We start from the raw sequence: 26,513 nt of genomic DNA, 5'->3' as shown, positions 1-26,513 counted from the left end.
CTCCCCTGTCCCAGGCTCAGCCCGGAGCCCTTTCCCACACTGCAAACCCCTCAGCTCCAGCGCAGAGCCCGCACCGCCTCCTGAACCCCAACCCCCTGCCCCAGCCCAGTGAAAGTGAGTGAGGGCGGGGGAGAGCAAGCAATGGAGAAATGGGGGGATGAAGTGAGCAGGGCAAGGCTTCAGGGAAGGGGCAGGGTAGATCCTGAGTTGCCCTTAAATTCAAAAAGTGATCTAGGAGTGGTCATAAAGTGATCAAAAAGTGATCATAAAATGTTTGGAGACCACTGTTCTAGCATGTAGAGCGACAGACATAGAAACCAAACTTTTAGTGTATGCCATGGATGTCAGCAACATTTGCTTGTGGATGAGTATCTGGAATTACATTTATAAACATGAATACAAGCAAAAAATATTTGGATCCAGACCCCAAACACAAAGTTAACAGAACTGCCCTAGCAGAGCATGTGGACATTCTCCTTGAAAAGAAGAATCCCAGCTGATTTAGAGCCAGTTACATTGGGTTTACTCTGGCCATTTCCAGCTGCCCTACCATAGAGCACGATCCTGAATTGCTCTAAAGGGTGGGAGGGGTGCATGGAAGTATGGCTCACTTGAGGATCTAGCCTGTGGCCTGGGGATAGACTCAGCAGTAGACCCCATCCTGGGTGCACTACCTGGAGCTCAGTTAGTTCTACTTGGTCTTATAAACTATTGGACACACCCTGCAATGCTTTCAGTAATAAATAAGTTTTTACGTGTAAGAAGTGACTAGGGCTACTCAGGTGATCTTGGTCTCTTTGCATGATTAAGTGTTGCAGGACTGGACCCTTTCTGCTTGTAGAGATTATAAATAATGTGTAGTTAATACTATAATTGGGGTTACATACAGAATAACATTATAATCCCACTCTGGTTTGCATGTATGCTTGCTTACATCTTTCTGACAAAGACTTTCATTTGGGTTGAAGATTTCCATGTGTGGTCTCAGCCTGAAGAGACTTTTTTTAAAAAAAAAAAAAAGTCTGAGCAGAGACCATTCAGTCTTCTGACATTATTTGTGTAAGGGGCAATCTATTCCTTCAGTTTAAAACCTTTTCCTCTTAGTAGTGGTTCAGAGGACTGAATTCTCAGTAGACATATGACTGCCCCTCGACAATGAATAGTCTCTTTCCCAAATTTGGCAAGCAGTTATTAAATAAAAGGTGATAAACAATTTGGTGAAATTACAGTGGTTGGTGAATCTGTGATGCCACCCGCTGGAAACATAACTATTGCGCATGTCACAATTTTTGACCTCTTTTGCAAATATGATCACTCATTCATATGGTTTTTTTTGCATCCCTTTGGTTGAGAGTTATGACTGGTTCATTTTACAGAATTTCCAAAGTTGCTGGGAGAACTTGGAGATTTTACCTGCAAGTTGGCCCCATGATCCACCTGGTTAGTAAAATGAAGTGATGAGGTAATGGCCTAGATCCCTTTCTACTTCCAGACCATGCCCAGTGCAGCTCAGGAGGGACATATGAAAGTGGTGCTTGTGCTTATCTGATCTTGGGCTGGTCTCTGATCTGTAATTTAGAGCCACCGAAAGGCAGTTTTAAATCATATCAATAGTTCCAGGGGTCGACCAGTCTGGCAGCTGGGGACCAGCAGGGTGTAGGGGGCAGAGCTGCAGCTGCAACACTGTGAGGATGCCCTGACCCTGGAGAGAGCCTCCTGTGGCTTGTACGCAGAAGACCTGGGCGATAGAAGGAGATACTAACACTTCCCCAGCATCTCTCAAATGAGCAGTCATTAAGCCTGATCTTTAAAGTGTCCTATATCTAGCTGCCCATCTAGTCAAGGCTGCTGAGATGGCAGGAGTGCCAGGACAAGATGCTATCACGTCACTAGGTTTCTTGTTGATCTGGTGGAGGATGATCCCCTGGTTATGTTTGGCAAAGATCAGGTGACCATACATCTGTCAGCCACAACTACTGCTGACCACCAGGCTTTGTTGACTCAGCTGTGGACTCTGGCAGGTGTGGAGACCATGGAGAAATACCAGAAGGCAGTGTTGTGCCGTAACTCATCCACCCTGACAGCTCTTGTGCGGAAATCAGCAGAGTTCAAATCCTCCACCACTCTGATTCAGTCTAGGCTGATGACCATTTAAGAAAAAGGAAACATTTAGCAGCAATTCACGCACACGCTGTGCCCAACCAAAGCTCTGTCTCCCTCATCAGGCCCAGATGATGCAGGGTCTTTGGTTTCCCAAGATGCAGACTGATGAAAGCAAACTGGCCAAAGCTCAGTTCAGTTAAGGCAGAGGTATAACTGGCTGGTTAAAGGTAGCAACTAGAGTGCTTAAGGAGGTTTGCACCAGGGAAATTATTAGATCCCATAGTGCGCCTGAAATCACAGGTACCTCCAGGGGCCAAAAATGCCTTTCTCCATCTTGTTTGTTGTGACCATTTCTCTTGGATGCAGACCCTGCCAGAGTTACTCATGCCTTTGTCCCCCTCCAGGAATAAGATTGTTTTGTTTTGCTGTATCTTCTTTTTAAAATAGCACGTTAAAAGTGAGTCAAAAATAGGGCTTTGTATGGAATGACTGTTATGCTGAAATAAGATTTGCTTCTCACTTTATATATGGTCAGAATAAGGTCAAGTTTAATGTTCTCCATGTGATTGTGTTGGGTACTGCCATTTTAATTCTTCCCTCTGTTCATTATGGGAGGAGTTTTACAACTGAAGTCAGTGCTTGAGTTTTTGCATACATGAGTGTGGAGGGGGTTTTAAGGGGATATGCCAGGTCCCCACTACTCACTTGTGCTTTTCTTAAAAGGAAGAGAGCTGGAGCACCAGTCAGCCTCCCTAGCCCCTCTTCCTCCCCCCACAAGACATATTACCATCACCCCCAAAATTTGGGGGCTGACTACAATGCTCAATATCTGACATTAATTCCTCCCACTCAAACATAAAGAGGAATTAAACAGCAACTGTCAAGGCTGATTTCCCCACTCTGGCACTTCGAGTGCAGAAGGTGGGGGCCTGCAAGGATTCTAAAAATGAATACTGGCTGCTCCAGGCTTCTATTAAACTCCCAAGATTACAGCTTTTCTCTGACCTTGGCTTGGTAAACTCTGCCACCACCCAAATGCAAAAAAACACCTTGGACCCAGGAAGGAGCACTTGGGAATTCCTCCCTGTGGGATACCCTCAAGCCCTTTCACCTCCCCTCTGGAGAAGAGCTGAGAAAGAAAACAAAGGAAATTAGCTGGTGGCGACAGCTAATCAAACAACATGTGCACAAACCTCTTAGGACACCAAAAATCCAATCCTGTTCTTACAAGTAAATTTTATTAAAAACAAAAAAAGAAAATACATCTGGAATTTAGGCTTTTGCTAGATTTTTAGAAGAGCAATTCCAAAACTTAAGCACCCAAAATAGCTTTCTTGGGGGTTCAGCTTAAAGGTTACAAGCAAACAAATGCATCGGGGGTTAGCCCAGAGGAGATCCACAAGCCAAAATAAGGAAATAAACCTAATCGCGTCTATCTAAACGTTCCCTGTCCCAGTGAATCCTCCTAGGTATGAAAGATGATTTTTCATACCTAGTTGAAACTTTACACAGCATTCCTGCTGCCCTCGGTTCCCCTTTTTCCCCAGAGAACCACAACAGACAAAAAAGAAAAGCTTCTTTTCCAATTTTAAAAAGTTCTAGCCTTCCCATTGGCTCTTTTGGTCAGGTGCCCACTCCCTTTTCTTTACCTGGGGGAGTTTTTAACCCTTTATAGGTAAAGCAAGCAGAGAACAGCTACCAAGAGGGATTTTACAGCTAACTGGCTGGCTGGCTGGCTGCCCATAAAAGGGAGCTTCTCTCCCGGCCTTCATTTATCATAGCAACAATTGAAAACATGTGACCGTTATTCTGCTAACACACATTTCTAACTTTACTCTCATAAGTAGTACCAGGGAAGTCAGTCAGACTACCCACATGAGCAAAGTTACATGTGTAAGTGTTTGCAAAATTGGGGCCAATATAGGTAGCAATTTTTTGTTTTGTTTCAAGGGCAACTTTCGGTGCACAAATGGAGACACCTCTGAAAATTGAGGCTTTTTAAGAATAGGTGCTCCACACTTCTGAAAGTTTAGACACCTTTATAAAGACTCAAGTTTGGCATTCAAGTGTTGAGATCCCAAAAGTCACTAATCCCTTTTGAAAGTTGAATCCTAAACAAAATAGCCCATGGGAAACTGGACTAGAGATGATTTTGCCAAAAAAAAAAAAAAAAAAATCACATTGCACTTCCAGGCTTAAAAATATATTGCTTATATAATGGACAAGGGAATAGATGTGGTACGTGACCTTGACCTCATCACTTCAAGTCTCTGCCTCAGTTTCTCTGTCTAAACTGGGGAAGATCTCCACCTGACATGACTGTTGCAAATAATGATTAGTATCTGCACAGTGCTTTGAACGTATGAAGCACTAATTATTATTGGCAATTGTTGCCTTCCCACTCACCCTCAAAAAAAAAAAGGGGGGGGGAGGGATAGGATGGGAGAGGGGCAGGCAAGCAGACTAACAGTGGTTTGGTGGCATGTTTTCAGTATCCAAGACTCTAGTGATTTGCCCTTTTCAGTTACATATGTAGTATTTTGCCAGAACCACAGGAAATATCATGTTTTTCAAATATAACACTTGTCTGCTTTCTTGCTTCCCCATTATTAGCTTTTGATTGTGTGATGAAGTCATCCTGTAGCTTGTGACCCACGTGGAATTAACACTTTCAAGTCACCAAGGAAAACATCTGCCAGATACCACAGCCAGAATCACAGACACTTCTGTAAGCCCAGGGTGAATATTTAGTGGCCTTTACAAGGAAGGCATAGATGCAGGGAGTAATTGTTTCTTGGAAACTATAAACAGCTGAAGGCAACCTTGAAAACTGTGAATTGTTTTCAAGCAAGGTCATTTTTTCCGCTTGGGATAAGATATAAACTTCCATTATTAAACCTGGTTTACATCACTGAAATCATAGTCTTAGTGACTGAGTGGAATGAACTTGTGAAAGGTCATCTTAAAAAGCCACAAGAAGATATTTAGATGTAGGTATCTATTGTCTTTCAATTACGCTGACTATACACGCTGGCCTGTTTAAAAAAAAAAAGACCAAAATATTGCATTCAAGCAACATTAGCACTCTGGATTTCAGAATTTTCTTTGTGGCTTTGAATCTAGCTTTTAGCAGATACTTCCAGTCCGCTGGGACGTGCTTGTTGTGTGTAAAAGATGACATGATTTCCAAATATTGGGATTTTAGATTACATAGACAAAATTCAGCTCAAGTACAAACACGTGCAACACTACTGAATCTTGCTCCGCCCTGAGACGGCTAAGGGCTTGACCCAGTGCCTGTTGTTGTCAAAGGAAGGGTTCCTGTTCGCTTCAGTGGGTGACGGACCCCGTGTCAGGTGGGCCCAGGTTGGAGCGTTGGTCAGTCTACTCTCAGAAATGTGATCATGAGCAACTCCAGGTAGTAGCACTGATGTAAAATCCACACCAACAAGAGCAGAATCAGGTCATCCCCTTTCAAAAAAGGCGACTTTCACAGTCAAGCCCCTACTAGCTATACCACTGACTAACTTTGTTCTGTATTTGTGCGGTGCCTACCACAATGGGGTCCTGCTCTGTTATAATACAGATAATGAATAATGACCAGAGACTGAACTGTCCTCATGCCCTTGGTGATGGCCCCTCAAACCAGGCAGGGCTGTCTCTAGCAATTCTGGGGCCCTATGCCCCCCCCATGGGGGGGCAGGCCTGAGCGGGGGGGCTGGCCCCAGGCCTCCGCAAGGGGCAGGGCGGGGCCAGGCCTCTGCAGGGGGGCTGGGCCCAGGTCTCCGTGGGGGGACGGGGCTGGCCTGGGGGGCAGAGGGGAACCACCCTCCAGTGCAGCCCTGCTGCACTCCTCAGGGGATTGGGGGCGGGGCTGGGGCAGAGCAGGGGCTGGGAAGGGGCAGGGCGGGGCTGGGGCAGAGCAGAGGCTGGAGCAGCACGCAATTTCCTGGTGCCCTACGCAGCTGCGTACTTTGCGTATGGGTAAGGACGGCCCTGAAACCAGGGTAGGGTTGCCAGTCCTCCCAGTTTCACCGGGAGTCTTCTGGAATCAGGCCCTATCTCCTGGAGGCTATTGAAGCCAAACCGGGAGATTTTAGGTGCTGAAATTCCAATGGCGGTGCAGGGCTAAGGCAGGCTCCCTGTCTGCCCTGGATCTGCATCACTTCCAAAAGCAGCTGGCACGTCCATGCAGCCCCTGGTGGAGGGGGGGGCAGGCAGGTCCGCATGCTGCCCCCACCCCAAGCCCCAACTCCGCAGCTCCCATTGGCCGGGAACTGCAGCCAATGGGAGCTGCAGGGGCGGTGCTTGGGGGCGCAGGCAGTGCACAGAGCCCCCTTCTTCCCCCAGGGGCCGCAGGGATGTGCCAGCTGCACCCCAACCCCCTGCCCTAGCCCTGAGCCCCCTCCTGCACCCAAACTCCATCCCAGAGCCTGCACCCCATACCCCCTCCCACACCCCAATCCCCTGCCCCAGGGTCAGCCCAGAGCCCCTTCCCACACTCTGAACCCCTTGGCCCCACCCCCAACCTGGTGAAAGTGCAGGGCCTCGGGGCAGGGGATGGGGCAAGGATGTTTGGGTTTGTCTGATTAGCCAGTTAGCAACCCTAAATCAGGGTTGAGGCATGTTAGCAGAGAAGTTGGCATTGCTGCCTTGCTGCACCTGTTCTGTGGGCACTTCGTTCTCCAGGGTGGTCAGGGCAAGATTTTGTACCAGTCTTAAAATTAAAAAAAGCTAGCAGAATTAGTACTTTCAAAGAGAACCTGTTGTAACTTGATGGTTCTGAAATACAAGTGAAATAGGTGGACTCCATTTCAACTGTTCCTTTGCCTTTTCAACTGTGAAGTCAATAAGTTTTTTGCACACAAAGCTGTTGCTAGCTAATGTTTTAAAGGGGAGATTTTCAGAGATACAAAAGGCAACTGGATGCCCACCTCCCATTTGAGACTTTGAAAAAAAAATCTTCTCCTTAATTACAGTTAAATTTTGTGCTGCTACTCCTTCAAGGCCCCACATAATTTGTCCCCTCCCTGCATAACAATCCCCATAGATTTATCTGCTGCAGAATTAGTGACCAGATGTCCTGTATTTAAAACAAATAACTTGCTTGTTTTTCCTGCCGACCTGGAGCTCTGGCCACAGATAAACCTTTTAATTGATTTACAGAGATTGTCAGTTCCTAACCTGAAAGCTGAGCTGTACTGTTTGTATTTTAACAAGCGAGGGGGAGAATGACAGTTGAGCTAAAAATGGAGCACAAGGAGATCGGCCATGCTGCAGAATTTGTGTTCAAAGCCTGTAGCAAAGAGATTCCAAATTTGGGGATAGGAGGGTTGGGTTTGTCCCAGTCCTCTGAAGAAAAACCATTGTCTGTTAGAGGACTTCAGATCTGGAACCAACATTCACCAATATTGTGAAAGACAAGGAACTTGGCAAGGAAGAAGTCACCCCTGAAACTTAGTTAAGGATGGATTAGCTCGAGACCTTTCTAAATGCCATATTTCATTCAGCAAATGAATGAGTCCACGCACAAAGGAAGTATAGGTATAACTTGGGCCTTGTGCTATAGATCTGGGGAATTCAGAAAAGTAAAAGTGAACAGTTCATCTACACAAAACATCAAAATCCTAATCTTGCTGTCCTTAGATCAGATGCTAAATCATGGACCAGATTTAGACTGGGTGCAACAGCGGTGGAATTGTACTCACTTACACTAGGTCTGAATTAGGCCTTGCAGGATGGTCCTTTCAGGAGAAGGAGACCCTAGCTTTTCTAATACTATGTACATAAGAATGGCCATACTGGGGCAAACCAATGGTCCATCTAGCCCCAGTTTCCTGCCTTCCGACAGCAGTCAGTGCCAGATGCTTCAGAGGGGATGAACAGAAGAGGGCAATTATCAAGTGATCCATCCCCTGTCTCTAGTCCCAGGTTCTGGCAATTAAAGATTTAGGGACACCCAGCACATGGGGTTGCGTCCTTGACCATAATAGCTTTTTGTGATGGGGCAACCAGAACTGCATGAAGTATTTAATAGGTGGGTGTACCACAGACTTATATAGCAGCATCATGATATTTTCTGTCATCTTATCAATTCCTTTCCCACTGATTCCTAACATTCTGACTGATGCTGCACACTGAGCAGATGTTTTCAGAGAACTACCCGCGATGACTCTAGGTCTCTCTAAGGTCTCTTTTCTGAGTGGTAAAAGCTAATTTAGACCCCATCATTTTGTATGTATAGCTGGGATTGTAGTTTCCAATGTGCATTATTCTGCAGTGATCAGCACTGAGTTTCACTGAATTATGTACATGTGCTAAGTTACCTTGAGCCAGGATTTGGTTGCTTTGGCACTTTGGGCAGAGGGACTCAGATACTATTGGAATGGGCAATGTACAAAATCACAAGCTAGCTAGACAGAGGTCTCCTGAGCAACCCTCAGGCCTGACTCCACATCATGAACACAGAGTAGAAAAAGATGTAGCACTAGGTAATGTAAGTGGTCTAGAGGGGGGAATAGCTAGGTCAAGTTATAGTCAGTAGGGCCCTGATCTACAAAGATACTTAGCCACTTAAGTTCCAATTTTAGGCACCACTGTGATCCACAAGAATCCTGGTTAGCTGCCATCTAACCCTGTAGGGGCCAACACTCATTTGACACCTAAGTTTCTACTTTAAGAGTTCCCTAAGCACATAAGTTGCTGCTTCTGGGCATGTGCACTGCTGCCTTACTCTAGGCATCCAGACATCTATGTCCTGCCTAAGCCCTGGTGCAATCCACATACCAGGGAAGATAGGTGGAGGAGTGTCCATCTACATATGGCCCAATCCAGTAGGCATGCTGCGAGGCTGCCCACTGGATCATGTCCCAGTCAAGATCTGGCCAGAGGTGGTGCTTTTGTCCACCTTGTAACTTCTAGCCTAGTGGCCAGAATGATCACTGGGAATCTGGGTCTCCCACATTCAATTCTCCCCTCTGCCTGATGGATTTGAACAGGGGTCTCCCACCTCTCAGTTGAGTGCCAAGCTATGAGATATTCTGATATGAGGCTCCCTCAGTCTCTCCTGAAGAAACTTTTCTATCTTGTATAAATAAATTAAATAGTCATTGGGACAGAGAGAGTACAAGTGAGAACAATTATATAGCATCGTGGTCCACTCCTCCTGTTCCAACTCCTAGCATTCTCCCAAGACCCAACACATGTGCCTAAGCCACCTGACACCAGGAGAGGGGTTCTTGGTTGTAGATCCCTAGCAGAGATAGTCACCTGTCTTTGTGAGAGGCTGGGCTTAGGACACACCCCTCTCATTGGCATCTCCCACTGGCTAACTTAGGTGGCTCCCTGCTTCACATAATGGCTTTTGTGGATCCCATTGCAAGGCACCTTTCTCTCCCCATTCCTTGTATAAGGAGCCTAGCTACCTAACTGAGTCTTTGTGGATCCCATTGTCATTCCTTTGATTTTCTAAGCGCCTATAAGTTAAGCATTGCAATGTCTAAGTTCCTTTGTGGAGCCGGGCCTAACCGGCTATATCTCATTGTACTCCACCACCCAGGAACCACAATGCATTGATGTCTCTGTGCATCTGCTCCCACTTTATGGAGTGGCTCAGCCATGCCATAAAGCACCAAATTGAACAGTTTGCACATGTAGTTTTATAGGATGTGAAAGAGCAAGGAGACCATTATTTCACAGCAGATGGTATAGAGCTTGCATGGGATGGACGGGAAAGGCAGAATTCGTATTTGCTAGCTGTGTCCTTTCCTGCTTTGCCTTTCTGGTTTCTTTCCAAGGGAGTTTTCTTATGTAACATCCCACTGGTGCAGAAATTTATGCTTTGTTCACCACATCACCCAGCTGGTAATGAGCTGAGTAGCATGCGCACACACATACGCACATATCCTGAGAAAGTATCCCTGAAACAGTGGTGTCCAACGCTTTCCGCCTGAGGGCCACACATACTGTTTCAAAGAGATCAAGCAGCCACATGAAATGGTTTGGTGCAGAATCTCTACCCTACTCTGCTCAGGTATCAAAAGTCATCTGCACGTCCTGGGCTGGGCGTGGAGAGGACCCACTGGTGGTACTAGAGCCAACATATCTGGCTTCTTACACCTCTTTTCCCACAGCTACTAGGGCAGAGTGCACTGCACTCATCTCTTGGGGACCATAGACTGTGGGCACAAGCTAGCTAGAGCAGCCTCCAGGCTGTTCTAACCCCAATTATCACAAAATACCTATGAACCAAGCCCCAGAGAGGTAGAGGTATAAATTGGGTTTGGAGGGCATAGCTTACCTCAACAACCAGGGTGTAGTTGCTTGGAGGAGGAGGGGCCCAGGCCCCTGCGCTCTCTTTCTCCTGCCGTATACAGTACTCTGCCAGGGGTGCTGTTGGCAGAGCTCTCCAGCAGAGTAGTGGGTCTTAGAGTAAACCCACTGACATTCATGGGGCAGTTCACACCTCAGAGCTATTGCGTCAGGTACTTGCAGACATATCACTGCTTTGGTTACACTTGCAGTTTAAGATTTTCTTCACAGCCATAAAGGCTAGAAGCTTTTAGTAGAAAACAAAAGCTGGGATTCTGGTGCAATTTCAGTGCAGCACTATTGGCTTGCACCTATGCCTCAGTCTACCCCAGGAAGAGGAGGGATTATTTAAGGTAATAAGCAGCATTGGCAATTGCATCTACTCTTTCTTCATAAGTCTAAAGACTTGAGCTTTGACACGCCACCTTGCCATTGTACTAACTTCTCACTTAGCATCACTCGCCGCCTTTTCTAAGGGCTTGTTTCACATAGTAGTTAATTCAGAATAAAGGTAGAGTGTGGATTTAAAGCAGAATAGCTATTCCTGATTAACTCCATGTGTACACACTGTTAAGAGCAACCACACATGTAACTAATCAGGAATGGTTCTCCATGTAGACAAGCCCTAAGGGGGAGCAGGATTTCAGTTTTTGTGCTTGCACACAGACATGTGGATAATTTGGCAGAAGTACTGCAAACTAACAGGCAGTTTTGCAATGCTTTGAGTAACACGGGGCAAGTAAAGACTACTTTACTATATTATGACTGAATACAGCAGGCCAGAGCGTCAGCTGATGTAAGTCAGCATAGCTCCACTGATTTCAGTTGGGGTTATAATGATACATTGGCTAGAAATTTGAGTCAACATTTGTAGAGAGAAACTCAATTGCATTCTGCCTTTGCATCTGCTTTGCTCCTTTTGCTACATATTTTTTGCAGTGAAAGAACGGTCAGAGCATTTTTGTGGATCACAGATACAAATTTTATATCCATGCAGGGCTCTAGTCATTTGGATTCCCATCAGCATAGGGCAGAGTTTCTCAAACTGTGGTCCGCGAGCTTCATTCAGGTGGTCCGCAGATAGTTCCCTCTAAGGTGTACACCTGGGCAGCCACACATGAGAGAATGAAGGGCCACCCACCTAATTAGTGGAGCTGTGCCAGCATGGCTCCACTAATTAGGTGCCTGGACCCTGGAGAAGACGTGCATGTAAGGTGAGGTGGCGGCCTTGGGGGGTGTAGGGGGTAGGTGGGAGGGAGCAGTGGGGTGAGAAGAGGGGGTGTGGGGAATCTGGGACGTGCAAGGCTGCAGCAGCTAGAGAAAGAGGCGACTTTCCCCAGCTCCAGGGCTGCGGCTGCCAGGGAGAGACGGCCCTCCTTCCCAGCCCCAGCTCGGGGGCTGCTGCGGCAGGGAAGAGAGGGCACATCCATCACATTAGAAATGGAAGACGTCTGGTATTAAAATATGAGTTGTGTGCTTTTATTTGTAAAACAAAAAAAATTAATTATTAAGGCTTTTTTTAATATAGTGCTTTTTATCCAAAGCGCTTTACAATAGTTAGCTAATGGTACAAACAACATTTAGAAAGATCATTAAGTGGTCCGCTGAGGCCCTCAATAATTTTCAAGTGGTCCGCAAAAAAAAAAGTTTGAGAACCACTGGCCTGGGGTACTAACCCTTGAGTCCTAAAGAAATGTAACCATACATTAGGTGTAGCAACAGCTTACCTTACATGATATCACAAAACGTCCCCTCTAGCTGGACAGTTGATGTGGGGTTGTCAAGGATAGGATATTTCTAGCTAAAATAAAGCTCTTCCCCTTCCAGGGCAAAGGAAGAGTCTAATCTAAAAACACTCCTTCAGCCCCTCCCCCTCAGTACAGAGAGTTTTGTTTCATATCCAGGTGGAGAAGAGTATACCCAAGACTGGGACCCTGAATTGGTAGGCTGCCTATGCCACTGTTTGCTAGAGCCACTTACTATAGTACCTTCTTCCATACACAGAAGCACTTCCTTTTCAATAGGGAAGCTCCTCCAGTCACTTCCCCAGTTCATAAAGAGCCACATGATACAGCAGTGCTTCTATCCATTCTCTCCCACAATGAGAAATGGTTCTGCCTCTTATATTTCATAGCAGGTCTGCACTCATTCACCTGCTCTATTTGAGTCAGTGTGTGGGATCATAGAAACCAGGCCCAGGTGAACCCTGTAAAGCCCCAACTCACACTGTGACAGTGGGTCATTAAATCCTGCCTCTCTTAACCTTCCTTAGAAGTTTTAATTTGATACAATATCATTCTAACCTTACTGTACCAAATTGATGCATAGTATGCCTTAACACACAGTGCTAAACATCAGTTGTGTTTTAAAACCACAGTTGGCTTCTCTTCAGCAGTCACTATCTCTGGAAACATATAACAGCTCTTCAAAATCAAAACAGTCTGTTAAGGCAGGTGGGGAATGAAACCTAATGACTAAAATGATTTTCTGTTGAGCCTCTGGGCCTTACTTAGGCTCTGAAAGCAATATAATCTTTAATAGCATCTGAGAGGTTTCCTAATAAATAAATGTTATTAGTTCTTGGTGGTTGAGGAAACTGTACAGGTGCATCATGAAAGTGCAGTGGTGTACTGTCAAGTTTCAGCCCAGGATCTTTGAAATAGCTTGTAAAATGATGTTGACAAAGGAGAATACCAAAAAATATAAATCAGTGCAGCTGAACAGAGGTTTCTGTGATAAATTTCCATGCCACTTGGGGGCTGTTTGACATGTCAGTTGCACTTTGGCTTCCAAATTCATTCATCTCTAGGCTATGGAGCTCAAGCAAATGTTCCAAAACTCAATGTCACTCTTTACAGAGCATGGTGTGTGTGCCAATGAGTTCTTTGATGGCGCTGAGTCCGATGCACAAGTGACAGTCCTGTCCACAGGTAGGACATACCCATGCACTAGCTATGCTCTGAATCCAAGCAGCAGATTCTTTCCTCTGATGCCAGTCATCACAAAGCTTGATCAAGTCTACCTCGCAATACCTCGCTCCATCTACAAGCTGACTCCGCCAACCAGAGCAGCGTTCTCCACTCCTTTCCCAATCATCCACAGAGATTCCAAAAGATCTAAGTCATCTTTTCAAACATCCCAAAGTCTGTGCAGCGGTCTGCCTCTCTTTCTAGACCTTTCATGAGCTTCAGAGTACAGCATACACTTCAGGATCCTATAATCCAGCATTCACTTGACATATCCAAGCCACCGAGTCTTTTCTTACTAATAAACATTCCCCTGAATGACATACCAGTACTATTTAACACTTCCACATTTCTGTCTTGCCATCTTATTCAAAGAATTTTACGGAAGCATGTGATATGAAAATTGTTTGTTTGGCATAAGTCATCCATGTTTCTGAACCATATACAGTGCGAGAGTGGATAAAACACGCTTCATAAATATAGATTTTTCACTTTAGTTGACAATTTGTTATTGTTCCAGGCTCTGTCTTGCAAAAGACCAAAGTTCCTGGCTGCTTTGCTGATTCTGTTAGTGAGCTCAGCATCAAGATCTACATTGCTGGTAACAGTAAAGCCAAGGTAGCAAAATTGGTCAATAACATCCAGACGAATACCATCTAAGGTGATATCTGGAACTCGTTCTGAAGAGCTGTAGTGCATGATAAGTCTTCTTCAAGATTATTGCTAGCCCAAAGATTTTGCATGAATTGGAGAACTTGGTAATAAGATGCTGTAGGGCATCAACACCATGAGCCACAAGGGTTGCATCATCTGCAAATACCCCAGGTCCGTTATGACAATCTCCTTTTGGGTGAAAGAAAGAGTAGTTCCTCCAGGATATCCTATCCTGCTCCTGTCCTTCCCTTTACTTCTCTGCCTCAGCTGAACTTCCAACTCGGGAGCAGAGGTTAAAATGAGGGAGAGGAAGGACAGCTTCCCTGCCTCTGCTGAAAATATAGAGAGTGCCCCTGCCCCTTTGGCCGTTGCTATTAAAAATAGAGGGAGAGCTCCCATTCCTGTTTCAATCCCGTATTACCCTCTACTAGGAGAGAGAGGCTGTGCAATTCCATGCTGCTAGCTTCTCACTGTAGTGGAGGGATGCAAAAGAGCAAGGGGGGAAAGTTCCAAATAATGTTTTAATTACTCAAAAGTTCCATTGCAATAGCAGATAAGGAAATTCTCCTGTCTGTAGGATTAGCTCTTGCCCAGCACCCTCAAATTCCCGCAGTGTCAAGGTCCCACATGGCTCACCCAGCCTCTGGGTCCCACGCACAGTGATCTCCACTAAACCCCTGTGGAGGCAGTGAATTACTATTATTCCCCATTTTAAAGGTGAGGAACTAAGGCACAGCAAGATTAGGGTATGGGATTTTCAAGCACTTAAGTAACTGAGCCATGGTCACATTCTGGGTCTCAGTTGAGAGCCTGCACCATTCTTCCTCTTCCTCTTTCATTGGTCCCTTGCATCACTTGCTACATGTCATAGAACTTTGGCAGTGAATGAGACAGAGGTGCTCTCCATGCGCCACTAATTACTTAAAAATCTTTCTGCGCTTGATCTTTATTTTCTTCACACTGAGCCGAAATGAACAGCTGCTAATAAGAATCTGACACATGGCACTGAGCTGTTATCCCACCCTTATCTGTGATCAGGGGAGCAAGGACACTACTGTCTTCCTCAAACAAAAGCTGCCTTAGTGTGGCAGTCTCTCTCTCTCTAATGATCTGCTTGCATTGCCTAGTCATATGGCCATTAGCAATATGCTCCAGTCAGCGTATATCAGGGGTGGGCAAACTACAGCCCAGGGGCCACATCCAGCCCTTCAGACATTTTAATCTGACCCTCGAGCTCCTGCCAGGGAGCAGGGTCTAGGGCTTGCACGGCTCCCGGAAGCAGTGACCTGTCCCCTCTCGGGCTCCTACACATAGGGGCATCCAGGGGCTCTGCATGCTGCCCCCACCCCAAGCGCCACCCCCGCAGCTCCCATTGGTGGGGAACTGCAGCCAGTGGGAGCTACAGGGGCGGTGCCTGCAGACGGGGCAGTGCGCAGAGCCACCTGACTGCGCCTCCACTTAGGAGCCGGAGAGAGGATATGCCGCTGCTTCCAGGAGTTGCTTGAGGAAAGCGCCACCCAGAGCCTTGTTCCTGATCCCCCTCTACACCCCAACCCCCTGCCCTAGCCCTGATCCCTGCCTTCTGAGCCCCTGGGTCCCAGCCCAGAGCACCCTCCTGCACCCCCAACCACTCATCCCCAGCCCCACCCCAGAACCCACATCCCTTGATGGAGTCCTCACCCTCAACCCCCCCCCCCCCACCACACACACACACACTCCAACCCCCTGCCCCAGTCCGGAGCCCCCTCCCACACCCTGATCTCATTTCTGGCCCCATCCCGGAGCCCTCACCCCCTCCTGCACCCCAACCCCCAATTTCATGAGCATTCATGGCCTGACATACAATTTCCATACCCAGATGTGGCCCTCAGGCCAAAAAGTTTGCCCACCCCTGGTGTATATTATGCATACTTCAGAGAGCTCAGAAATCTTAGTTGTTTTCCCATTTTGAATAGTTATAAATATCTGATTCCACATGGGTTAAAGAGAATTGTTTTTGCAGGTGGCAGTCATACGTAAAGGCTTAAAATTATTTTATGAAATGTAAAAGGTGTGAATAATCCTTTTCAATTAAATGAAATACTGGTGCGATCTTAGAAATTTAGAGGGGATGCATCATTTATACAAGAAACCCATCTGCCTGATTCAGAGACTTCATAACGTCAGAGAGACTGGCTGGAGATTGCTATCTCAAATGGCCCTTCTTCCAAAACAAGACAGGCAGCTATACTTTTCCATGAAGAAATGTGGACTACAAATTGTGAACATCTTCCGCAATGAAGAGTGTTGAGTTTGAATACTTGAAGTTAAGCTTAGAGCTAGTCTACACTATAAGCGGTACAATGGCACAGCTGCACCCCATCTGTGGAAAACATTCTATGCTGACGGGAGAGAGCTCTCCTGTCGGGATACTAAATCCACCTCCGTGAGAGGCGGTAGCTATGTCAGTAGGAGAAGCTCTCCCGCCAACGTAGTGCTGTCCACACCAGTACTTAGGTCGATGTAACTTATGTTACTTGGGGGGGGGGAGGGGGGGCTTATTCAAACTCAAAACAGACCTGTGTGACATGCACAACCAAAGTAGTGACCAGAGTGATGTGCTCTCATCAGCCAATGTTGCTTGTGAGGCAGGATGCTGAGTTTTAGACCAGCTGGAGCTTGTTTTAAAGCCCAGTGCACTCATTCCCAGTACTAACCCATCTGGAGGTCATAGGGGTGCAGGAGCTACTGTAACCAGCTAATTGTCACCAGCTAATTGTCGCGTAGTAAGTGATGGAGCCTTCTTAACAGTCACAGCTGGAAGCCAGTGTTTTTGTCCGCTGTAGCTATTTGAATATCAAATTCAATGAGGAAACCAGAAGAACTGCCAGACTATAACCTAACTTAACTATCAAGGCCTATAACCTAACTTAACTATCAGAATCTTGCAGTAACAGGAAATATTACGGTGCTGGCTAACTCTTGAAAGCCTTTTCCTTCATCTCACCTGCATAGTCTCTGTGCTGTCCAGGGAATCCAGTCTCCATTTCCTTTCAGCCTTTGGTCTTAGCGATAACTCTGATGATGGTTTTATAATGGGGACACCTGCCTGCTAAGGACTGAATTAAAACCACCAGTTTATCTTACCTTGAGCACTGAACTACTGGATGGCAGTAAGCATAATGGTAGCCTCTGACTCCTGTTATGTGAAGAGTATTAACTTTTGTAACCCCAATTCAGGTCAGGTGGAAATATATTTGAGTCTCTTACCACCACTCCTCTGTGTCACACCCTTGTTACAAGAGCTACAGGTCAATACTGAGCCTTTTTGAATTTAAACCAGTGATACAGGCTGTGCATATCTATTATTAATTCCCTCAAGCTATGTAGTCCCGCTGACCAAATACACAGGCTGCATTAGTGTAGAAAATTAAGATGCTTCTGAAATCGTAGGACAAACCCTTTAAAACAGGAAGGAATGAAGTTGATATTTAATTTTGCAATAAGAGTCATTGCCAGCATCAGATACCCTGCCCCAAAACAGTAAAATGTCAGATTTCTTCATTGGTTTCTGTCTGTCTGAATTTATTTTATAGCAGCATAGTGTCTTTTGTCGGATGTACATGGCTGGGAAACTGTTTAATCATAGTGCTCCAAGAAACTGATGTAAATTACTCATTATCTAACAGAAATCTAAAGCCTTAAACTGATATTCCTGTCAGAAACATACATTAGCTGAAGGTGGCTGGACTTTACAATCTGTCTATTAAAATTATATACGAGATGTGTAAGTGCCATATCCTGTTTGCATATCTTTAATAATTAGCACTGTGATTGACGGTACTCAGTGTGTGGGAAGACTTTGTTACCTCAGATGCCCGTTATTATGCCTCTCTAATGTGTGATAACAGTAGGTAAGCTTTACCCTGAGCAAGAGTTTACTGAGGGAAGTTGGGCTCTTTGTTTTTCATGTGTTACTGAGATTACTTTTCTGCCTCTCTCTCCTTTCTGTCCTCCGCTCACTCTTTGTTTAGGAGGAAAATGACACTAATTTAAAGGAATTATAGCTATAAAGACCAGTCACTGACCTTTTGGATAACTGTTGTCCTCTACCTCGCATAATGACAGGTTTCAGAACAGCAGCCGTGTTAGTCTATATCCACAAAAAGAAAAGGAGGACTTGTGGCACCTTAGAGACTAACAAATTTATTTGAGCATAAGCTTTCGTGAAGTGAGCTGTAGCTCACGAAAGCTTATGCTCAAATAAATTTGTTAGTCTCTAAGGTGCCACAGGTCCTCCTTTTCTTTTTATTATTCTCTAGTATTTTAAACTTTTAAGAGAATATTTTCATCTCACTACAGGAAAATTATACATGGAGATAACAGAACCTTTTATTTGTTTATCCCGTTAAAAGGAAAAGCTTGATCATTCTCTTTTGGACAAACTCTTCTCTTTCAAGGATAAGTGCGAAGAAAAATAAAATGTTTGGTTTTACTCATTCCTGATTTTTCTTGATGTATAAATACAGCCTCAACATGAATTTTTTTTATTAACCTAAATCCAGATTTTGGCTAACTTTCAATTTGGGAACATAACACAATAGTTCCAAATACCATAATAGTAGAATAACCTGAAAATGCTCTACCTGGCAAGACCCCCAACATCAAATTGGGTGTCTTATAGTCAAAAGTGCAATATGACCATTTGGGAGGAAAATAGGGGAAAAAGCTTTATTCAGTAATTGTCTGATATTTATTTAATATCCAACATCTGAGAGTTAGAAACTGGACTTTCAAGATTAGGAAGCAAGTCAGAAAGCATGAGACTTCAGTATTTGAAGTGCCCCATAATGCCTTGTGGTACAAGAGCAGTGAAACTGTAAGTAGGATAATGTTACTACCTAGCCCTTTTCTTGTAGCTCTCAACCTGATTTTCAAAGCAGGTCATTGTCTCTATTATCTCTATTTTGGAGATAGGGAAACTGAGGCACCACAAAGTGAATTAACTTGCTCAGAGTCAGCCAGCAGACCAGTGGTAGAACCAGGAATAGAATCCAGTGCTATCCCAATCCAGCACTCTATCCACATGGACACACTGCCTCTCAAGGATGGCAGCTAGCAGGAGACAGGAGGGGAGGAGTGTCACTGTCAAAGGGAAGAGAGCTTGTGTAGGAGGAACCAGAGAAGATGGACTGAATGCACTAGTCATCTAAACATCGCTATCCAGTACTAGACTTGAAACCTACTGTACTGCACTAGAGGCTTGATCCCACACCACTGAGGGTCTATCAGCGTTGAGTCAGTAATGTCAGTGTGACTTGGATCAAGTCGATAAGCTTGATCCACAGCCCACAGATTCCCGTGGGCTTTGGATCAGGCCCTAGATGACTAGGTTAATTTGGAGGATATAATCTGGTCTCCAAAAACCTTGCCATTGTCCTCCAGCACAGACAGGGAGGACTAGGTAGTTTAGTCCTCATGTTTAGGTTTTGTTTTAACACTATTAAGGCCCAGTCTACATTAATGAGGTAAGTCAATATAAGTTACTCTAGTTAAATTACATAAATTACGTAATTTAAGTCAACATAGCTTAGATCCATTTACAGTGGGTGTCTACAATGTGCTATGTCGACGGGAGAGCACTCTGCCATCGACTTATTGCATCTTCACCAGACCCACTAAATGGACGCCACTGCATCAATCACAGCGGCGCCCATTTAGCTGATAGTGAAGACGAGCCCTAATCCTTAAACTACCCAATATTAATTTTTAAATCTGGCGCTTTTAAAAAATACTGTGCTTCCATGTTATAACCCTTCTAATCACAAGCTGTGGTACATAAATGCTGAAAGGACATTTTAAATTCAACCCACTCTGCTTCTGTTATTTTTTTAATAAAGGGGAGGGAAATCTGCTTAATTTTTATTTTCAGAGCAGATTTCTCTTGATCCCAGATTCGTCTTTAATTTTTTTAATTCACTGAATGTTTTGTTCTAATGTGTGCAGATTATATTGTAAAAGCTGTCAAAATGCAATTGGGAGCTCTTATGAGTAGCAAAAAATTATTTAAATGAAAATTCACTGAAGTTATTAGCTGAGATCTTCACAAAAGGCATGGAAGCTTAATTTGAGCCAGGGGAAGGAGGTGGAGCTTGTGCTTAACCAGCATCACTGTCAGAAACATGCTACAGTAGAAACACATGTGGCCATTTCATTTTAAAACATTTACCCCATTCAGGCTTTCTGTCTTTGTGAACTGGAAATTAAAGATCCTCAGACAATCATGCCTGCAACCTCAATCCTAAAAATTCAGAGTCAAAAGCAAAATCAGTGTTGAATCTGTCCACTGCCCTGTTATTTTAAAGCTACGTAAGAAGATGGAATTTGATTGCTATTTTTTTCCTTGGGTCCCTAAGACAGTCCTGACTCCTGGCCATGTTTGAGGTGTGGTTTATCTTGATACAACATGTGTCACTTTGGCTAGGTCAAAGACATTGGCAACCCAGCTACTGGGCAGAAGGCAGCCTTCTGTAAGATACACTGCAAACACACACTCAACAAAAGCAGAAGCATTAACCCCTGACCCGAACCTTGGTGAAATTCAATCCCACCATTAAGAAAACATGAAAATTTGATCCCACAGAAAGGAAGATGCTCAAGACCAAAGAGGAATAGCATGGAGGATTAGAACCGTCAGTGATGGGACAATAGATAGGGAGGGCTCTGAGTACACTTTATCAAGTATCTGGCTGGGTCTTGCCCACATGCTCAGGGTCTAACTGATCACCGAATTTGGGGTTTGGAAGGAATTTTCCCCTGGGTCAGATTGGCAGAGACCCTGGGAGTTTTTCACCTTTCTCTGCAGTAGAGGGCACAGGTCAGTTTCTGGTTTACGCTAGAATATATAGTGGATTCTCTGTAACTTGAAGTCTTTAAATCATGATCAGAGGACATAAGTAATTCAGCCAGAGGTTAAGGGTCTATTACAGGAGTGGTGTGGGTGAGGTTCTATGGCCTGTAATGTGCAGGAGGTCAAACTAGATGATCATGATGGTCCCTTCTGGCCTTAAAGTCTATAAGTCTATGTGTCTAAGTGAGTTTGAAGGCAGATGAGTAAGAGCTGTCCAGTTCAGCAGTGTGATGATCTTTTAACCCTGCAAAGTCCAACGTGAACTTTGCATTCAGTACTTCTGTTTTGATTTGGCTGTGGGACAAAACCAAACCACTTTACAATAATGATGCCCTTTCATTGTTTTAGGTCATTGAAAACACGTGGGGCATGATTTTCAAAAGCACTTTTTGATCTTGCACCACATTTTTGCAGCTCAGGGTGTGAAGGCCAATCATTTCACGTGTGGGTGCCTAAAGTTACATGCCCATGTCCATGTTGAAGGACCTGCTGGAAGGCTGAGATTGTCAAAAGATCCTGAAGGAGCACGGGTACCCAAGTAACATTGAATCTTATCTCATCTGGTCTGGCTGCAGATTTATACTATTGTAACTGAACGATTCCCTGAGAGTTGGATGCCGAGCTCTTAGGAAAATTCTAGCATTATATTTCATGTACTTGGGTTCCTAGCTTTGGGATGTACATGTAAGGATTTATATGCACCTTGCAGAATGTACAAAGGCTGCCTGAGCAATGTTGTCCTGGTATTCTGCTGGTTGCACACATGCTGTCTGTTTGATTATCTTCATCAATTAAAAGTTGGAGATAGGGGCCAGTGTAGACAAGACTGGGTTGTTTTATTGTTACTGTTTGTTGTTTGATTGTATTCCTTTCTCCCCAGAACACCCTGGATCCCGATGGCCATTCTGCTCCCAAAACCAGCTTCACATTAAACCCTAATGACAGAAGACAATATCCTGACCACCAGGCAGCACACAGGCCATTCCCCAAACAGCGATTCAGGCAGGAAAATGGACACACATCATTACAAAGAGATGGACCCAGATCCTTCCTCCTGGATCTCCCAAACTTTCCTGACCTATCAAAAGCAGACATCAATGGGCAAAACCCCAACATTCAGGTACACACTTCATTAAGACTGATATTTTACACACTATGGAAAATGGCTTAACCCAACCAAGTCAGCTTTAAGCTTTGCTTCAGTCCTTTAGTCACTGCCTTCGTCTTATACCCTTCCTCTGTGTGGTATCCCAACCCATCGTGCTGTTATGTGGAGAGAGATTCTGGATACTTTTTGCCTACCTGGATGTACAGATCCCAGTTCCCCCGAACCCCTCTATGAATGCCACTGACTGCACAAAGCTAGAGGTAGAATCATAGTTTTCTTATGACACTGCAGACAGATGTCTTTCTTTCATCCTCTTGTCATATAGATATTTTTCATTCTTTGGTTCTGGGCAGCGTTTTACCTCTTTTATTCTGTAGCCAACCACTGGCAATGTGACTATCAGGAAGCTAGTATCTTGGAAACTATGGTCACGTTCTCATTTGTTACATTAGTGTAAATCTCAACTGATTCCACAGATTACAGTGGAATGACTGTAGATTAAATTCTCACCTAGAGATCAAAATCTGGCCCTCTGTTCAGAAAACAAAGAATTAAATGTTAATTTTAGCAGCAGCCACCTTGAGTAGAAAGTCCTTCTCTCCGCAAAAATCTGATATGCTTTTAGTCAAAATCATCTTCTTGGTTTTGGAATAACCTGTTACAAGTCACTTGCATCTTAAAGACAGAGGGTTAGGAAGAAAAAAATTAGCAATTCAATTTAGTGTCTCAAAGGAAAATCTGCATTAATAAGAAGTCATGTTTAACCAAAATAATTTAGTGAAATATTGATCTGCCTAAAACATGTGTTTACAAAAACATAATGCACTATTATAACAAGTTCTCTTATTAAATACATTCCTGGCACTCTATACCCATCCACCCACAAATTTACCAATGTATATATCTGTCTATTAGGCATCCATACCTAAAGATAAAGATGTACTTTAGTTAGTCACAGACATTATTAGGAAACAACAAAATGTGTCAAAGCTGATGCTCCATTACTTCGTAGACAAGTTGTAATGTTCCAAATGTTTACAGATTTGGACCTAGCGCCATTCCAGTATTCAACAGGCCTCGGTAGTAAATTGACTGTATGTTGAATACATGCTTTCTAATAGAATCATAGACTTTAAGGTCAGAAGGGACTATTATGATTGTCTAGTCTGACCTCCTGCACAACTCAGGCCACAGAACTCACCCACCCACTCCTGTAATAAACCCCTAACCTATGTCTGAACTATTGAAGTCCTCAGATCATGGTTTAAAGACTTCATGGTGCAGAGAATCCTCCAGCAAGTGACCCATGACTGACGCTGCAGAGGAAGGTGAAAACCCCCCAGGGCCTCTGCCAGTCTGCCCTGGAGGAAAATTCCTTCCCAACCCCAAATATGGCGATTAGCTAAACCCTGAGCATGTGGGCAAGACTCACCAGCCAGACACCCAGGAAAGAATTCTTTGTAGTAACTCAGATCCCACCCTGTCTAACATCTCATCATAGACCATTGGGCATATTTACTGCTAATAGTCAAAGATCAATTAATTGCCAAAATTAGGCTATCCCATCATACCATCCCCTCCATAAACTTATCAAGCTTAGTCTTAAAGCCAGATATGTCTTTTGCCCCCACTGCTACTAGAAGTCTTCCCGTTATATATTCATGAATTCCTAAAGGAGGGTAGTCTGGGAAGCTGTACAAAGGCCTGGAGCTGCAGACTGAGGTAAATAGTGTGCCACTATACATATATATATATTTACAAATAACAATGTAAACCACAGAATATAGAGGGGGACAGGGGGGATACATTCCCTGGCAGGAAAGTTATTGAATGCTTAAAGCCAAAGAATGGATAAATGAGGAGTAACATTTTCCTGGCTTCCCCATACAAATAAATAATTGTTGTCATTCTGAGCTCCCTTTTCACTGGATGATGTGGCGTCTGAAAACTGTACAACACATGCAATGGCATACCAGTAGTGACAGTGGGGTCTTGGGCCTGAGAAACTTAGCCTTCTCTCCCAGAAAACCAAGATTTTACAGAAACAGGAGCCTAACTTTAGGCTACTAAATTCATTTAGGACCTAATTCAATTTAAGCACCTAAATATGTGGCCAGAATTTCAGGCTGCTTACTTAGGTGCCTAAATATAGATTTAGGATCCCAGCTCTGGGCTCCTCTTTCTGAAAATCTTGGTCCTGCTGTCCAGTGTTTTCTGGGACATACACACAGACCAATAATAACACATCAAAAAATGAAGACATTTTTCCTATAAATTGTAGAAGTATACTTTACAGGCCTGAAAGTCAGCCTGTGAAAACAGTTTGAAATGATATTCCTGTGAGCCCTGTTTTATATAGCGGTAAAGAAAGCAATTGCTGTATCATGTCATAGTTACGCGCTTGTCCACATTTTTGTTGTTGTTGTTATTCCTGGGGAGGTGGGGTTACGGGTGGTATAATCACAGTGTTAAGAAAACTAGCCCTGCCCCAAGGTTACTACACCAACTACAAGGTCATTGTTGAATATAAAGGTATTGGATCCAGTACACTAGAAACAAATAGAGCCACAAAACAGTCAGTTCTAGTTAGAAGATCTATGAAAAAGTTGTCAAATACTTTTATTTTTTTAAATAACTGCTAAAGTAACACCATTCACTGCTATTGTGATGTATGTAAGCCCTTTGCGAGTAATACAAGAAGGACTCTCTTACTGGCTTTTCTGTGATCTGTTAGCCCTGCAGAAGTTTGGCCCATTTTTCAACCCCTGCATCATTTCATGCTGCATTTGTACAGTTGTTTAGTATTGGTAAGGCAAGAGGTTGTTTAAAGGAGTAACCACAGCAGCTGTTGCCATTAGTGTATGGTGGTTGCTTTTTAGCTTGGTGTCAGAGCTGCAGCCAAATGCACCATTGCACTCAAATAAACTAATTCATTGGAGGTCCTCTAAAATGTGAGGTGATTTTTAAAACCAGTGCCATATTTCCTTTGGGAGCACAGATTTTTTTTTTCTTCTTCCTCACCGAAAAGCCCTTTTGCTGGTCTCCATTGATTTGACAAATGCCAGGTCAGTAACGCATGCAGACCTGCCAGTGTGGCAGGGTTACTCAGTGTAAAATAGAATCACTTCCTTCCTTCCCATTAGCAACGAGAGTGGAGTCACATGAATGGGATGTGGCCACCTATTTATTCTCTCTTTCTGAGCTTTCCTCTCTTCCAGCCCCTGCTACAACCCATCCAATGCTACCCAGCTCTGAGGGGGTACTGAACTTGGAACCTGATTCCCCAGTTTTTATTGGAATGTTAGTTCTCCCCTGCACTTGAATTTCAAGTCACAGTTTCCCACTCCTGTGGACCCTAAAGGGTGCTGTGCTATTGTGTCCCATTCCACTGCTCTGCCACTCCCCATTGCAATACAGACACCTTGGGAGTACAGCAGAAAAGGCTGGTGGTAAATGACACATGAAGCACCTGGCAAGGGGGAAATACTTCTGTTTTGGCAGGTAGTGGTATTTTGTCCTCCTGTGGGAACTTGATTCTTTGTCAAGTTTCATCACGCACAAACTTACTTCATTAATGTGAATTTACACAGTCTGACAGCTGAATTCTGCAATGATGGGCATGTTAGAAATACTTGGACTCCAGAGCTGGAGAAGTGAAATCTCTGTGGAAGTATATAGTACACACTTTATTAATAATCCATTTGTATCAGATGAGTTTAACACCTTGCAGTTTGCATTAGAGTGGTGTGTTTGGGAAAACTGCAGCAGAATGGAGGGTGACTAAATCCATTTTCCTTAGGCCTGTCAGAAAGAATAATATAATTGTTTAATAATTGGTGGAAGTGGAGGTTTTTTGTATTTTAACCCAGCTTTAAGAAGAAATTAATGCTACTTACTTTGAGATGTGCAATCCTTATTGTTTTAAAGTACCCTGTAATAAGACTGTCTAATAGCGAACACATTAAAAATATAGCAGGGTTAACTGAAAATTCAAAGATCTTTTTATACTATCTTAAAAATAACTTTGTATTCTGAGTAATCTTTTAAATTAGATTCCTATGGGATTTCAGGTTACATCTGCTTGAAATACCCAGAGAGGTCATCTTATTACAATTTAAAAATAGCAAAGAAGGACTGATTCTGAAGTGCTCCCTTTGGAAAGTCTCTTTTGTTTTCTTTCGTTTAGTTTTTGCTTTTAAAGTTAATGTGCTTTTAAAAAAAAAAGTCCTGTTAATACTTAGCCAGTGATAGGATCTTCCAAGCATAGCTAATTGTCTTTAAACTGCTCCAAAGCACCTTGTTTATTCCCACTTATTGGATGCACAGCACTGTTTTACTTGGATCCGTACAGCCCGTGAACTGTCACTTATCGTTTCAAGCATATGAAATCTATTTTAATTCTCAGTTTGTAGAAAGTGCAGTGAATAATCTGTTGGAGTAATCATTTTGATTCCACCATTAAAATGAATGTAAGACAAAGCTG

The 26,513-nt window shown here is 44.0% G+C and overlaps 1 protein-coding gene across 1 annotated transcript in view; it reads left to right on the top strand.

Moving 5' to 3' along the window:
* The window catches only part of ISM1 (isthmin 1), a 66,829-nt gene that overhangs the window by 26,484 nt on the left and 13,832 nt on the right, over positions 1–26,513 (top strand). Inside the window, exon 2 of the mRNA XM_077812045.1 lies at positions 21,803–22,042. Within this exon, the coding sequence (XP_077668171.1) occupies positions 21,803–22,042 (240 nt within the window). The remainder of the gene's footprint in view (positions 1–21,802; positions 22,043–26,513) is intronic.

The sequence above is a fragment of the Eretmochelys imbricata genome, chromosome 3 (genome assembly GCF_965152235.1).
Source record: "Eretmochelys imbricata isolate rEreImb1 chromosome 3, rEreImb1.hap1, whole genome shotgun sequence".
NCBI classification, from domain to species: Eukaryota; Metazoa; Chordata; order Testudines; family Cheloniidae; genus Eretmochelys; species Eretmochelys imbricata.
The sequence above is the reverse complement of the archived record's forward strand: the minus strand, read 5'-3'. Positions and strand labels throughout refer to the sequence as shown.